At 61.5% G+C, this 16,091-nt stretch overlaps 1 protein-coding gene across 3 annotated transcripts; it reads left to right on the forward strand.

Moving 5' to 3' along the window:
- The first annotated feature begins 1,141 nt into the window (after window positions 1-1,141).
- SCAF1 (SR-related CTD associated factor 1) lies at window positions 1,142-15,198 on the forward strand. 3 transcript variants are annotated; one of them, XM_054588724.1, is made up of 11 exons: window positions 1,142-1,179; window positions 3,900-4,013; window positions 4,254-4,311; window positions 5,040-5,134; window positions 5,417-5,517; window positions 5,606-5,721; window positions 8,578-11,388; window positions 12,036-12,118; window positions 12,331-12,549; window positions 14,368-14,496; window positions 14,800-15,198. In XM_054588724.1, the coding sequence occupies exons 2-11, from the start codon at window positions 3,906-3,908 to the stop codon at window positions 14,989-14,991; spliced, it is 3,912 nt and encodes a 1,303-aa protein (XP_054444699.1). In that variant the 5' UTR covers window positions 1,142-1,179; window positions 3,900-3,905; the 3' UTR covers window positions 14,992-15,198. The 3 variants fall into 3 exon arrangements, with proteins under 3 accessions (XP_054444699.1, XP_054444698.1, XP_054444700.1); XM_054588723.1 differs by lacking the exon at window positions 1,142-1,179 and adding an exon at window positions 1,235-1,641; XM_054588725.1 differs by lacking the exon at window positions 1,142-1,179 and adding an exon at window positions 1,848-2,049.
- Window positions 15,199-16,091: the final 893 nt, after the last annotated feature.

Below are 16,091 nucleotides of genomic sequence, written 5' to 3' on the forward strand. Positions count from 1 at the left end.
TCCCGACCCGAGCGTCTGGGCTGGATGTCAGAGTCTCCGCCCGCTAAGGGACCCAGGCTTCCGGTTCCCGCTGTCCCAACCAAGCGGAAGACAGATTGGGAGGGGAGCTGGGGCCCTGGAGGAGGACAGCCGCCTAACGGGGCAGGGAGGGGCCGTGAGATCACTGCATTCCTAATCCATGAGCCAGTTCACCCAAGCCGGGACGCCTGGGTCATGAAGGGCCTAGAGCCAGGATTTCTGGGTCTTTGAAGGAGGAGGAAGCTGACGGCCCAGACTCCTGAGTCCCTAGGAAAGAATGGGGCTGGAGGCCTGGATTCCTGTATCCCGGGGAAGACGGGATCTGGGGGTCCTTATTATTAGGACTATCCATGTACCGTCAAGGAGGAAGCCGAGGGCCCAGATTCTTGGGTCCAAGGGTTGGAGGGGCTGGGGACCCAAATTCTTGATCCCGAGGGAATTGAGGGGTGGGGAACAGGAACACCTGTGTTCGTGTAAGGTAGGAGCTTGGGACCAGAATGGCCTGAGGGCCCGACTCCTAGATCTAAAGGAGGAAGAGGGCTCGGACTCCTGAGTCCCAGGGAGGAGGGAAATGGGAGCCTCCTCTGCCGAGAGGAATAAAGTTTTGGATGTTTTCTATCCTAAATAAGGAGGCAGTTGGGCCGGCCTTCGTGGTTCTAAATTTGGAGGAGTCTGAGCGATCAGGATTCTGGGCTCCCTAGAATGTGGGCGGGGCAACTCGCCAGCAATCCAGCATTTTTTCCCAACTGCCCACTCCACAGAACTACAACTCCCTTGCATCTGTCCCGCTAAGTGCTCTTTACGTCATTTCCTGCTCTTCAGCTCTTTCCGCGCGCGCAGGGTATTGTGGGGCTTCATCGCGGACCACCGCAACCCCGCCCACTTCACCTCTCACCCCCTTGCTGTCTCCGCGTGACGGAGGCGACGCGCGAACTACTCCTCCCGGCGTGCGTCGCGCGCAGCCCTGCCCAGGTGCCCCGTTGGCTGTTGGGAAACTGAGTCCGGAGCCTTCCCACCAACCTTCACGGCACCGTGCACGGTACTTGAAGTCCCGGCAAGCTCGGCGGCGCTTTAGCTCCGCCCCTCTCCTCCCTCTGCTCACGAACCTCCCCAGTCCGCCCCGCCCCGCGCCGGGGCCGGAGCCGCAGCCCGAGCGGCGGGGTAAGATGGCGGCGGTGGTCCGGGCCGCGGGGCTCGGGCCTATTGGGGTGGGCGGGGCGGAGTCGGGTCGCTAGAAGCCCTGCGGTCCTCTCCACACTCCACGGAGCTTGAAGGACTTAGTGGGGTGGCCTCCGGCCGAGCAGCTGCGGCGGAGCCTGGAGCCGAGCGGGGGCCTTCTCAAGGCCCCGGGACGCGTCTCCGGGTGCCGGGGGCATCTACGGGGCGTCCCCGTGAGAACTGGGGACGTCCACAAGGCCTGGACCGAGATTGGCGCCAGCCCTCCATCATATAGCCGCCTTGGGTCATTTCTGTAGGCACTGTTGATCGTCTTTATGGGCTGACCGGAGTCTAGGGTCTGTTCAGAGAGTTCTGGGGCCATCTTGAGATCTTGAGACATGTCCCAGGGGTGAAGGAGGTCTGCAGGAGCTGAGGAGTATCTGCTGAGCCATCTGTAGCTCTGGGGTATGTCGGTTGGGGCTGGGAAGTGTCTGCATGGGCTGACCTGAGGATGCCACTCACCGACATGGGTCTGGGGCCATTTAGCAGGCCTGAAAGAACTGCTCCTGGATTAGGAAGTCGTTTAGGGGTGGGATGTGGTCGCCAAAGGAGGGAGACAAATACTGAGATGTGCCGAAAGGCCTGGATGGGTCTCCAGCGTCTGGGGAGTGTCTGATCTGACTGACAGAAGGCTGGAGGCACTTAGAAGGACCTGGAACCATCTCTGGGGCTTTTGAGTGTGCCTGCAAGAGTGCAGTCTCTATGTCTGGAGCAAATACAGATGCCTTTGGGGGCCAGATATTCAGACGGAGAATAAGACAAAGGAGAGTATTGGAAAATTTGCGGAGCTCAAATGTACTTGCACTTTAGAAGGTAATTCAAACGGACAATGTTTTAAAAGTCTGCGTTGTCCTGGGGTTCTAGAGAGAGTTAGAACTAGTCCACTAGTCCCGGAAAGTCTGTAGGATCACCTGGACATCTAGTGCAGTGCTTTTCAAACTCTTTTGACCTTGATTTACAGTAAGAAAAAACTTTTCATTGAGATTTACTACTTACCGACATGTATAGTTAACTAATGCCCGTGTCTCATTGGTATTTCCTCATACTACTTCTGGTGTACTGTGAAAGATTTTCTACCCTGTTCGATTTGTTTTTTGTAACAAGCTATTTGTGAAGCGCTCTACTACTTTTAGTGGGAATCATTCACTGATCTAGAAGGACCTAGCAAGGTCTGCAGAACCTTATCATGTCAGAAACACCTAAGCAAGGAGTCACTGGTATGTGTGTCTGCAGAGCCTGGGGCATGTCCGAATGGGCAAGGGAGTGTGTCCATACCCACTGAGGGTCTGGGATCTCTGTGTCTGTAGTCAGCAGATCTTGATTAAGCTTCTGTTTTGTGACAGTCATTGTTCCCTTGGAGGTGCTGAAGAGCAGTTCCGGGCCGGGAACTGGCCTTAGGGCCTTATCAGGGTGGGTGTGAATGTGAGTTAGGGAAGGAGCCTCAGGCTCTTAGAGAGCCGGGAGGTTGCATGCGGAGCGTCAGCAAAGCTGGAAAACCTGATAGGAAGGAGATTGGGACTGAGGTCTTTTCTTGGCTGTTATGCAGCCCGGAAAGCGGGGAGGAAGACGTGGGGGAACCTGGGCCCTAAAGGCTAATAAAATGATAATTACTGTTCCCCTGTGTTGAGCACTGAGCTGAGATAACTCCCTGGCAGAAGTGTCTCCTTTCAGTCCTCCCTGCTGTTATCTGAGGTAGATACTCTGATGGTGCCAGGTAGAGCTATGCACCCTGAATTGGGGGTTAGGGGTTTGAAGCTTTCTAGGAACTTTGAGACTGGGTAATGTTTCAGACTAGCAGGTTGGACAGTTGGAGGGACAGCTGAAATATTCCTCTTTTCTGCAGCTCTAAGTGAGACAACTGCCAGCCCGAAAGATGATCTTTTAACTTCAGTACAATCTAAGAGTTTTTGCGACATCGCCAAAGCTTCGGCCATGTTTTCATGCAGTGAGCAGGTCGGCCCTAGGTGATGTCCCCCTGGGGTCTGGTGGACAGCATGCCTTTCTGAAATTAGTCTTTTGATTTCAGAAGTGGCATACAAGTTTTGTAAATCACACCGCCATAGTTCCATCTTATCTTATGTGTATAAACAGTTTTGGCCCCACACCATCGAGGAAGATTGACGCTTTGGGCAGTTGTGTTGTGTTTGAGGCGCACCCAGCACGCTGGCGCATAGCTCATTTTGGGAAAGTTGTACACATGAGACCGTGGAGCCCGCTATTTGAAATCACAACTCAACAGAAGAAATCTTGGCACTGGGCTGGATCCCACGAGGGTGGACCTTGGGGTCATAAGTTGAGTGGTGGGGAAAGCTGTGGGAACTGGGGAACGAGGTGTTGCAATTGGAGGCTGGGAAGGCCTCCCTTTGACAGAGGAGGCAGCTGAAATCCAGACACGGGAAGAGAATCGTCCGGCTCCCTCTGGTGTCCGCACTGGACCGGGTGCGCTCCCAAGGACTAGGGCGAGGTGGCGGGGCTCCTGAAGAGGATGCGGGTTGAAGCAACAGTGGAGACCCTTGCGGTCTTCGTGACCATTTTCTGCCTTTATCCCTGCCCCCTGTCCTCCCGCCACATGAACACACACACACACACACACACACATACACCCCACCCCCTCCCCCGGCGCTGCTGGCCTGCACTCCAAACCCTCACCCCCTCACCCCTAGGTGACCATGGAGGAAGAAGATGAGTCTCGAGGGAAGACAGAGGAGTCGGGTGAGGATCGGGCTGAGGGTCCGCCGGACAGAGACCCCACGCTTTCTCCTACGGCCTTCATTCTGGTGAGGCTGCCAGCCCCCTGGGGCCAAAGGAGGGAGGGGCTGAAGGGCTGGATTCCACTCGAGCCCCAGTGGGAGGAGGGGCTGCAGGCCTAGACTCTCGGCCCCTCTGAAGGCTTTGAGCCTGGTTGTAGGGCGTCTAGAATGCCGATCTCCCAGGAGCAGAGCTTGTGGCCATTTGCACGAGTCCCCTGACGGCTGCCCTTTCTTTCCACCCCCTCCACCCCCCCATCTTTTCTTTAGCGGGCCATTCAGCAGGCTATGGGAAGCTCCCTGCAGGGGGATCTGGCGAATGATAAAGGTATGCTGGGTTCCGGTTCCCCTTAGCTCCCTGCCCCATCTCTGCATTCTTTATCCCAATTTCATTCACGTACTTTTCTGAGGTCTCCTGGGTGCCACCCTCGTGCTGGCACGGGAGCTAAAGATGCGTCGAACCCCCCACGGCTGCCTTGGAGGGGCTCCCAGTCTGGTGGAGGTGAGGCAGCCACAGCACAGAAGTAGCCCGCGGTCCCCTGGGCGGGCAGGAGGCCCAGCTAAGCTAGCATGGGGGAGAAAGGGTCCAGGAAGGCTTCCTAGAGGGGGTGACGGGCGAGCCGGGTCTCTGAGAACATAGTAGAGTTATCTGCTGAAAAAGAAAGTGCAGTGGAGGCAACAGCGTGTGCACAGCACAGGGGCACGGTGCAGGACTGAGCATGTGCTTAGGGGCTGGTGGGCGGGGTGTGGGAGAGGAGGCAGTAGAGGTTCACGGGGACAGGGTCACAGCCTGGCTTGAATGCCGAGCTGCCCTGTCCGGACCTCATCCTGAGGGTACCTACAGGAGGACAGGTGGATGAGAGAGTTGGAGCCGCAGAGGGTGTTGGGGAGGTCCTTCTGGGACCCACGTTGGGAGGCGGTGGTTGGAGGCTGGGTGAGCAGGTAGGAGCTTGGTTCCCTTGTCAAGAGGGAGGGCGGTCTCCTTTTTCCTCTGCCCCATAAGATCTCTGCATCTAGTCCTCTGTCCCTAAACCACCATGCACAATCTCTCTCCAGATGGCTCTCGGTGTCATGGCCTTCGATGGAGGCGCTGCCGGAGCCCCCGGTCAGAGTCCCGTTCCCAGGAGGCAGGGGGAGCTGACACAGCTGCTGTGAGTAAGGAGGGGACGGGGCAAGACAGGCCTTGGGCCTGGACCCCTGAGATGGGGAGATGGGGCTGGGGATCTGGACTCCTGGGTCTGGGGTGCTCCTCGGGGCGGTGCTAGAGGGCCTGGGGGCCGGGCCAGGGTCCCGGAGGCAGTCAGGGTTAGGGAGTTGGTTGACTCCCTTCATTTTCTTGGCATCTGTTCTTGAGAGGTTAGGGACTGGGGAAATGGGACTTGTGGGCCCTCACACGTTCGGGGTCGGAGTGGAGCCTTCCCTCCCTATGCCAGGCTTTGGACACGGCTGCAGACAGCTTCCTGGCTGGGTTGGTGAGCGTCCTGGATCCCCCAGACACCTGGGTTCCCAGCCACCTGGACCTGCGGCCTGGCGAGTGAGTAGTTGGACAGCTGGAGTGGGAGGGGCCTTGGAGTGGGAGCTGGGAGCACCCCTAAGGCTCCCTCACTCCTTCTGTCTTGCAGAAGTGAGGACATGCTGGAGCTGGTGGCCGAGGTCCGCATCGGGGACAGGGACCCGATCCCTCTGCTCGTGCCCAGCCTTCTGCCTCGTCTCAGGGCCTGGAGGACGGGCAAAACGGGTATGTGTGGCCGGGGCAGAGCCGGGCAGGTTACTGGCCTCGGCTTTGCGTGAGTCAGCTCTCGTTAGAAATAACAGTCATGGTCCTGTCAGTTAGACGGTCTTTATTTTAAAGTCTTCTTTCCTGTTACATTGTAGTAAGTGTTAATGTACATACACTCACTACACGTAAGATGTGCGTAAACATCGATGTAATGGCTACCACGTGGGAGCAGTTAGCGCGTGAGAGGCCCTCCGTGTCCAGGGTTCTACATGAGTGTCAGTGCATGGGGCCTGGTCTCCCCAGGAGGAGGCGCTCTGAGCATCTCCATCCTCCAGAGCAGCGGTCCCCAGCCTTTTTGGCACCAGGGACCAGTTTCGTGGAAGACAGTCTTTCCATGGACAGGGGCAAGGCGAGTGGGGCGGGGACAATAGGCGGAGCTCAGGTGGTAATGCTTGCCCTCCGCTCACCGCCTGCTGTGCAGCCCCGTTCCTGCCAGGCCAGGACTGGGTCAGGTCCGGGGCCTCGGGGGCTGGCGACCGGTGTTCCAGAGGACAGAGGGCTGAAAGAAGGGAATTGCTTGCTCAAAGTGACACACAGTTGTTCAGTGGGGGTCCTGAGCTCCACGCCCAGGTGTGTCTGAGCATAAAGCCCAAGCTGTTGGTTTTTGTGATGTGCGCCTGCCGAAGTGGAAGCCCGCACCCGCCCTCCGTGCAGCGGTGAGCAGGGTGCCCGCGGGCAATGTCGAGCAGAGGTTCTCATGCTCCAGCCGGCAGCAGAATCACCAGGAGGACTTCTTGACGCACAGGTTGCTGGGCCCACCCTCGGGGTTCCTGATTCAGCAGGTGTGGATTTTGCATTTCAAACTAGTTGATGCTAACCAGTTGCATTTCTAACCTGGTGACGCTGTTGCTGCTGTCCCCCAGAACCCCCATGAGACCCTGGGTTCAAACTTCTCTTCTGCATGTCCGTACACTGGGCGGGGGGTGGCGAGTGGGGCGCAGGTCTGGCAGCAGGTCAGCTACAGCGCACTGTAGCTCGCTTGCCCTCGGGGCCAGCTCTCCGTTTCCTGGGCCCTTTTTTACAGCTGCAGTTTTACTTGCCTGTGAGGCCCAGGGGACATGGTGCCGAGAGCCCACCATGCTCTTAGGGGCCCACAAAAGTAACTTCCTTCCTTTTAAAATTAGAAGCCACGGAGGATAAGTAAATGAATTGGCGGGGGGGGGAGAGTGTTCCAATAAAACTTTATTTGCAAAAACAGATGGTGGGCTGGACTTGGCTCCTGGTCTTTAGCATTAGGTGTACGTAGAAGATAGTAGTTGTTTTTTTGGTCTTCGTTTGGAGAATACTAAGAACTTAGGAAAAAGAAAAGAAAACTCACTCTTCTTCCTGTGTGAAAAATTATATAAGGGAGTAGTTGGCTTGATTCCAGTCCACTCCAGCCTATAGACTTTTACATACGCTTCAGGTCGCGGGGGTAGTAACCAGGGTCCTCGGCGCTCACACCCACCGAGTCCTCACGATGCCAGGCGCGGTCTGGTTCTTTCCGTGCAGTTGCTGACGTGGCCCTCTCACCTTGGCGAGGCCTCAATGCTCCCATCATCATCATCATCCCCTGCTTTATTTTCCTCCAGAGCTCTCAGCAGCTGGCGGACTCCACGCTTGGCACGTTGATATTTCTCTCCCCTCTCGAATGTGAGCTCCTTGAAGGCAGGAACTTTTGTCTGTTTTGTTCACCATTCTATTCCCGGTACCTAGAACAGCACCTGGCACAGATAGGTGATGGATACAAATGTGTTGACTGAATGCACGAACCCCCGCTTCGTAGATGAGGAAACTGAGGCAGACAGAGGTTGAGTGACTTGCCCGTGGTCAGGTCACAAGGGAGGGCCAGAGCCTGGGAACCTCATCCGGAGGTGGCTCCAGAGCGGCCCCCTCCACCCCGTGCTTTCCTGCTCCTGTCCCCGCGACACTGCTGGTGTCCTTGCCGGGGGAGGTCCTTGCTGTCACGTGGTTGACAGCGGGGACTCTGGACTCTGGTACGCGTGTCCGAGTCCGGGCCCAGACGCCCGCCCAAGGCACAGGGCTTGTGGCGCTGAGACTGGTGCTTAGAAAGCAGGGTCTCAGGAGTATGGGTGAGGTGACACAGGAGAACATGGTGGCCCCCAGGAAGGGGTGGACTCTGATTGTCCCTGTCACCAGTCAGTATTTTCTCTGAGTCCCGAGCAGATGCAGCCCCTTGGGTGGGGCTTGTTGCGCAGTGAGGAGCGAGCTCGGAGTGGGACTCGGGCCGCCAGGGCGCCCTCGCTCTGCCCGTTCCTGGCTCTGCAGTGGGACCTTCGCCTTTCTGGGCTCCCATTATTCTCGCTATAAGGTGGTATAAGCTCCTGCAAGAGCAGCTGGCTCAGCGGCCCGAGCTTGGCCGTGCAGGTGGTCGGAGGTTTGAACGCTTCTCTCCCGCACCCGCCTGCACCCTCGGCGGTAACGCCGCCGCCCTCAGTGGTCAGGGTGGTCTTGGGTTGGGGGCCAGCGCTCATCTCAGGATGTGGGAGCGTAGACCGAGGGCCAGGCTGGCCAAGTTTGCACCCTGACTCCTCCCCACTGCCTGTGTCCTTGGGGAAGCTACCGCAACTCTCTGTGCCTCAGTTTCCTCTTGGGACCCTCGGGTCACAGTGTCCGTGGTGTGGAGTGTTAGGAACGTCCTGTGAGCTGGCACACGTGAAGCACTGGGGGCAGTGCCTGCAGGTGCAGTGAGTGCCGAGCAGGGGCGCGGGGGGCACAGTGGACGCCGGCTGGCCGGCAGCTCCCTCTGCTGGGGGGCAGGGGGCAGGGACGGGCACCTGACCACAGTGCTCCGTCTCCCCTGTTCCTTTGCAGTTTCTCCTCAGTCTCATTCTTCTCGGCCCACCTGTGCCCGCCACCTCACCTTGGGCACTGGAGACGGGGGCCCTGCCCCACCCCCTGCCCCTTCCTCTGCGTCCTCCTCGCCTTCTCCATCCCCTTCATCATCCTCCCCTTCCCCTCCTCCTCCCCCACCACCCCCAGCCCCCCCAGCCCCACCTGCCCCCCGATTCGACATCTATGACCCCTTCCACCCCACCGACGAGGCCTATTCCCCACCACCCGCTCCGGAGCAAAAGTACGACCCCTTTGAGCCCACTGGCTCCAACCCCAGCTCATCGGCTGGGACCCCCTCACCTGAGGAGGAAGAGGAGGAGGAGGAGGAGGAAGAGGAGGAGGAGGAGGAAGAGGAGGAGGAAGGCCTGTCCCAGAGCATCAGCCGCATCTCCGAGACCCTGGCGGGCATCTACGATGACAATAGTCTGAGCCAGGACTTCCCAGGTGATGAGAGCCCCACCCCGGACCCCCAGCCCCCGCAGTCGACTGTAGCTGCTGGCACACCGCCACAGGCAGACTCCACCCGGGTGGACGGAGCCACCCGCCGGCGAGTCTTCGTGGTGGGGACCGAGGCGGAGGCCTGTCGGGAAGGCAAGGTCTCCGTGGAGGTGGTGACGGCCAGTGGAGCTGCGCCGCCGCCCCCCTTGCTGCCCCCTGGCGACTCAGAGATTGAGGAGGGTGAGATCGTCCAGCCCGAGGAGGAGCCTAGGATGGCGCTGTCCCTCTTCCGGGCCAGCAGCCGGGCTGCCCGCCCTCCTCCTGCAGCCCCAGCCGCCCCCACGGCCCAGCCCCCACCCCCGCCGCCTGCCCCCCGAGCCCCTGAGGGCGACGACTTCTTATCTCTGCACGCTGAGTCAGATGGTGAGGGTGCCCTGCAGGTGGACCTGGGTGAGCCGGCGCCCGCACCCCCCCCCACCGACGCGCGCTGGGGCGGCCTGGACCTCCGCCGCAAGATCCTGACCCAGCGGCGGGAGCGGTACCGCCAGCGCTCACCCTCCCCAGCCGCCGCCGCCCCAGCCGGCCCGCCTGCCCGCAAGAAATCCCGGAGGGAGCGCAAGCGCAGCGGCGAGGCCAAGGAGGCCGCCTCTTCCTCCTCGGGTGCGGCGCCCGCCCAGCCGGCCCCAGCCTCCCCCTGGGACTCCAAGAAGCACCGCTCCCGGGACCGCAAGCCAGGCTCCCATGCCTCCTCGTCCACCCGCCGCCGCTCTCGGTCCCGCTCAGCCCGCCGCCGCTCACGCAGCCCCGACCGCCGCCGAGGGGGCAGCCGCAGGTCCCGGTCCCGGGAGAAGCGGCGACGGAGGCGGCGCTCGGCCTCCCCGCCCCCGGCCACCTCCTCCTCCTCGTCCTCCAGGCGCGAGCGGCACCGAGGCAAGCACCGGGAAGGCGGCAGCAGCAAGAAGAAGAAGAAGCGGTCTCGGTCCAGGGGCGAGAAGCGGTCGGGGGACAGTGAGAAAGCCTTGGTGCCAGCCCAGCCGCCCTCCGGCTCGACTTCCTTGAGCGGGGAGCGTGACAGCCGCCGACGGGGGGCCGTGCCGCCCTCCATCCAGGACCTCACGGACCACGATCTCTTCGCCATCAAGCGGACCATCACCGTGGGCCGGCCGGACAAGGCTGACCCCCGAGGCCCCTCACCGGCCCCTGCCTCGTCGCCTAAGCGCGAGGTCCTGTACGACTCGGAGGGACTGAGCACTGAGGAGCGGGGGGGCAAGAGCAGCGAGAAGGACAGGCGCCGCTCTGGGGCCGCCGCCACCTCCTCCTCCTCCCGGGAAAAGGGATCCCGGCGGAAGACGCTGGATGGGGGGGATCGGGACCGGGACAGGGACAGAGATAGGGACAGGGACAGGTCATCCAAGAAGGCCCGGCCCCCCAAGGAGTCGGCGCCCTCCTCAGGGCCCCCGCCCAAGCCACCGGTCAGCAGCGGCTCCGGCTCCTCGTCCTCGTCCTCGTCCTCTTCCTCCCGGAAGGTGAAGCTGCAGTCCAAGGTGGCGGTGCTGATCCGGGAGGGTGTCAGCAGCACCACCCCGGCCAAGGAGGCCGCCTCGGCCGGCCTGGGCTCCATTGGAGTCAAGTTCAGCCGCGACCGGGAGAGCCGCTCCCCCTTCCTCAAGCCCGAGGAGCGGGCCCCTGCGGAGGTGGCCAAAGCCGCTCCGGGCAGTACCAAGCCCAAAAAGACCAAGGTTAAGACTAAGGCTGGGGCCAAGAAAGCCAAGGGGACCAAGGGAAAGACCAAGCCATCCAAGACCAGGAAAAAGATCCGCAGCGGGGGCAGCAGCGGGGGCACCGGCGGCCCTGTGACACTGAAGAAGTCCAAGGCAGATAGCTGTAGTCAGGCGGCGGGAGCCAAGGGGGCGGAGGAGACTTCCTGGTCCGGGGAAGAGCGGGCAGCCAAGGCCCCCAGCACCCCACCCCCCAAGGCAGCCCCTCCGCCCCCTGCCCTCACGCCGGACTCGCAGACTGTGGATAGCAGCTGTAAGACGCCTGAGGTCTCCTTCTTGCCTGAAGAGGCTGCTGAGGAGGCTGGGGTCCGAGGTGGGGCAGAGGAGGAGGAGGAAGAGGAAGAGGAGGAGGAGGAGGAAGAGGAGGAGGAAGAGCAGCAGCCTGCCACCACCACGGCCACCAGCACGGCCGCAGCCGCCCCGAGCACCGCCCCCAGTGCGGGGTCCACAGCTGGTGACTCAGGGGCGGAGGACGGGCCGGCCACCCGCGTCTCTCAGCTGCCCACGCTGCCCCCGCCCATGCCCTGGAACCTGCCCGCTGGTGTGGACTGCACCACCAGTGGCGTCCTGGCCTGTGAGTGTCCCCTGGGGGGGTGGCCAGGGCATTCGGAGGCACAAAGGGTCTTAAGGGGACAGGCAGGGAGGCATAGGAGGTGTTTTGGAAGGGCAGTGTGTAGTGACCGGGCCTGGAGGGCCGCCGGTGGGCGAGGGCCCATCAGGGTCTGCCCAGGAGGCTTCTAGACCTTTGGGGGCGATGGAGGGGAGGCCCGCTCTGCACAGGCCAGCGGAGTGGGACGTGGCCTAGGGTGCTCCTAGAGGTGGACTGGCTTGGACGTAGTGCAGGGGCCAGAAAGAGTGGGGGGAGCAGGAAGGCGTGTCCCCTAGGCGATGGCAGTGGCCTCTGCCCCATCACAGAGGTGGGAGAGGGCCCAGGGCTGGCTGCAGGGACTCGGGACAGACTCCCCCCTCAGCCGGCACTCTGTCGCCACGGGGGCCTGGCCGCAGCGCTGCCCCGACGCCCGTGCGCTTTGAGTCCCCAGAGCACTGCGGTGTGGGCTGCGTTTTTCGGTGGCCGGGGCCCCTTTTCTTCGTTCAGAGCCTGTGGCCTCAAGGCCTGTCCGGGGGGCGCAGGGCAGGAGATGGCGGTGCGTGGAGAGGTGAGGTTCACGGTCTCGTGTGCCAACCCCGCTCTCCCTGTCACCAACTCTCCGCCTCCTGCAGTGACTGCACTTCTCTTCAAGATGGAAGAAGCCAATCTGGCAAGCCGGGCAAAGGCCCAGGAGCTGATCCAGGCCACCAACCAGGTGTGCTCCCGGGGAAGAGTCCCCACAGCCCCTGTCCCGTGCCTTGGGGTAGGAGAGGGGCTCTACAACTCCCAGCAGACTTGGGGGCAAGGTGTTGGCCCGAAGTGGAGCCTGTTGCTCTTGGGACCTTTGGGAAGTCAGGGTGGGAATAAGAGGGCTTCTCCCTACTTCCTCTCCACCTGCCTCTGTTCACCCTCCAACCTCTTCTGCAGATCCTCAGCCACCGGAAGCCACCCTCCGGTCTAGGGGTGACACCGGCTCCTGTGCCCACCTCTCTCGGTCTGCCCCCTGGCCCCTCCAGCTACCTGCTCCCGGGCAGCCTACCCCTGGGGGGCTGCGGCTCTACCCCTCCCACCCCCACTGGGCTGGCTGCAGCGTCTGACAAGAGAGAGGGCAGCAGCAGCTCCGAGGGACGAGGGGACACAGACAAGGTGAGCTGGGCTTTGGGAGAGGTGGGCTGATGGCGGCCGTTCTGCAGAGAACAGGAGCAGATGCGGACGCAGGGGCCCAGGGAGGATGGCGGAGACCGATGCCAGCGGATGGGGCCTTAGACAAAAAACTGAAGTTGCTGCCTTGTAAGGAGCTAAACCTTCACTCCAGTGGATGAATAGTGAATGGGTGCCAGGCAGATTCCTAACAAATTATTTGTATCTGTGTATAAGTATGTATAGGGGGGGCGAGAAAGCTGTACACACGCCCACGGGCCACCATATGCACTGCGCCCACCCCTCGGGTGCCCGTATCGATCCCTCCCTCCCCATCTTTTTGTCTTAAGGGAAAGGGTGGTTGACAAAAACCAAGCATTTCCTAGATGGAGGGAAGAAGAACGGATGCTGGGCAAATCCGAACAGGTTTTTATTCCATCACACCTGGCTGCTGCTCCCGGGCCTCAGGCCGTTACCTCCTCGGTCAGGTCGGGGCGCCGCTGCGGCCCGGCGGCCAATCGCAGGTGGAGGCGCCGCCCGCCCTTACACGCCTTGCGTGCAGCGTCCGCGGGAAAGCGGGGTGAACCCCAGGAAAAGCCCCACAGGAGGGACGGGCGGGGGCGCAGCTCTCATGGTCCTTGGCGCGGGACGGGCAGGACGGCCCTGTGACCGGCAGCGGGGCCCCGCGCTGCTCGCCACCGCTGTCCCTTGCCACATGGCAGCTGTGGGTAGGGAACAGCCCCCTTTTTCTTTAGAAACCTGCTTCCTGGGGGTTGGGGAGGTTGGGGCAGTTCTCCAGGACACTGGTGGCTCTCCCAGCAGTTCAGGGGACAGTTGGCACCCTTGTCACCTGATCCAAGATGTTGGCCCTCCAGTCCGGAGTGTCCTGCCCTCACCAGGCCTCAGTTCGGTTTCTGTCTTCCCCCAGCCTTGGCTCAGGAAGGCGACCTCCCAGGGTTGGTTTTTAGGCGGACAGTCCCTTGTGCCTGCAGTTAGTCCACGCCAGAGAGAGCGGCTCTGGTTGGAAGCCTCTCTCCTGCTAGAGCTGTCCCCTCTGCCGGCTTTTGCAAAGATCTCACTGGAGGTTGAGGCAGGGGTTAGTTGGAGTTCTCTCAGCTGCTCCCTGTCCTGTCCCCACAGCCGTCACCCTCGGAACAGCCACAGCTCCCCTCGTCTGACTCCTTGTGGCTTTCTGGTGTGTCGCCTCCGCCCTCCCCACGAGGACTGTCCGCAGTTTACAAGTGGCTGCCCCTCGCCCGGGCCGCAGGTGGCGGGACCAGGGCCCTAGCACAAGTGGGCCAGCGCGACGCCCTGAGCCCTGAACTCTCGGCTCGCCTCCCACCCCGCCCACGCTCCTGCAGCGCAGGCCCCCCAGACCTCCCCACCCCGCTGTCCACGCAGGAGCCAGGACAGTGTCAGGGATCCCGTGCTGGGTCTTCTCACTGCCCTGCCAGGAAGCTTTGCCACACGTGCTGCTGCGATCAGAATCGTCTTGAGGGCCTGGTTGAGACAGTCGTAACTCCTTGGCTAGTGTCTTGTCTCCCTACCAGACTGTGAACTGAAAGGGCACAGGACACATGTGTCCTGGTCGTGGCCACCTGGGATGGCCAGAGTCCAGTCTAGAGGACATGCCTGGTGACCTTCAGAGGCCCAGGCGTGGCTTGTGGCCCAGGCAGGCCGAGCAGGACGCCCACCTGCGGGCGCAGCTGGGCAGCCAGGGAGGCTGAGCTGGCAGGCGGGGGCCGGGGGCCGGGGGCCGGCGCTCCCCAGGGGCTCATCTGGCCTCTGCTCTGCCTTTCCCCACGTCGCCGCTGCCACTGCCAGTACCTGAAGAAGCTGCACACGCAGGAGCGGGCGGTGGAGGAGGTGAAGCTGGCCATCAAACCGTACTATCAGAAGAAGGACATCACCAAGGAGGAGTACAAGGACATCCTGAGGAAGGCCGTCCACAAGGTGGGCCCGGAGGGGGACAGACACGCAGAGGCTGGTGTAATACACACTGGAGAGACACGTGTGCGGACCGATGTGCAAGGATGGGGAGGCTGAGGGACGGTGGGTCAGCCCAGAGGGGGCGAGGAGGGTGTCGGGTTTCCTCAATCCCCCCGGGCCTGTTTGGCAGGGGTGTCTGGAGTCAGTAGGGACACTGGCCTGAACATGGGGAGGTGACTCATATCCTAGTCCCTAGCTGTGCTCAGCCGCCCATGGGGATGGGTCCTTGGGGGCTGGCGGTGACCGCAGCTGCCCCTCACTCCCCAGATCTGCCACAGCAAAAGCGGGGAGATCAACCCAGTGAAGGTGAGCAACTTGGTGCGGGCCTACGTCCAACGCTACCGCTACTTCCGCAAGCACGGCCGCAAGCCAGGGGACCCCCCGGGGCCTCCACGGCCGCCCAAGGAGCCAGGGCCCCCTGACAAGGGCGGCCCCGGCCTGCCCCTGCCTCCTCTCTGAGACGCCCAGCCCCACCTCCCTCCTGAGCCTCTTCCGAATTCTGGACGTATTTATGGCTCCGCCTCCCCGCTTCCTCCCCGGTCAGCGGGGTGATTGGGGGAGGGCGGCTGCCCAGCCCCTTGCCCGTCTCCAGGCCTGGCCCCACCGCCCCTCCCCTCTGTTCATGCCCCTCCCCCGATTTCATTAAAAGATTTCATGAAATGTTCCCCCCGAGCCCCATGATTTTAGCTCCTCCTTTTCAGAGAGCAGTTTGGGAAAGGGTTGGGAGGGCCGGGCCGCAGGCTGGGCTCGAGTGCTTGGGTCGGCGGCGGCGAGACCAGACTGGGTGGCAGGACAAGCGCGCTCCCCTCTCTGGGCTGCAGTTTTCTTACCTGATTTGATTTTTTTAGAGAGGCAGGAAGGGAGAAACATCAATTTTTTTTTCCCTACTTTTGTATGCATTTACTGGTTGATTCTTGTATGTGCCCTGACACAGGCTTGAACTCACAGCCTCACTGTATCAGGATGAACTTCTAACCAACTGAGCTACCTGGCCAGGGGCATCTGTATCTATAAAAATGGGTGTTTTGAGTTGTGAGGATTAAGTGAGACCCAGGTGGGCGAAGCACTTAGAGCCCCGCTTGGCACACAGGAAGCCGCTGCTGCTGACAGAGCAGTAGTGACGGGACGCGGGTTCCGGGCCCACCTGGTCGTCGTCTTCCAAGCTCAGGGCAAATAGATGCTACTTGTCCGCCTTTGAAGTGTCAGTCCCCCTCTGAGCTGGATTGCGGTAAAAAACAAAAACATGTCCCCCAAGTCCGATGAGGCTGGGGTGACTGAACCCGCTCTCCAGAGGTGGAGGAAAACAAACACCGCAAGGCCACGTAGTGCACGGCGGCGGTACCCGCCTTCACCCGTGGCCCAGAGCCCGGCCTGGTGAGGGGAAGAGCATGTGGGCTGCGGGGAGGCGGCCTGGAGCTCCTTCCCAGCCCCGGTCCCAGCCCCACGCAGGGGGCAGCCGCAGCCCCGTAAGGAGGACTTGCTGCGGCCATGCAGCAGGAGTGGGACGGGACCCAAGGCCCCCAACAGACAGGAGAGTTTGTGCACGGAGTCCTCTGCGC

The sequence above is a fragment of the Pteronotus mesoamericanus genome, unplaced genomic scaffold (genome assembly GCF_021234165.1).
Source record: "Pteronotus mesoamericanus isolate MK-2021 breed Mesoamerican mustached bat unplaced genomic scaffold, CSHL_Meso_final scaffold_137, whole genome shotgun sequence".
In the NCBI taxonomy this organism is placed as follows: Eukaryota; Metazoa; Chordata; class Mammalia; order Chiroptera; family Mormoopidae; genus Pteronotus; species Pteronotus mesoamericanus.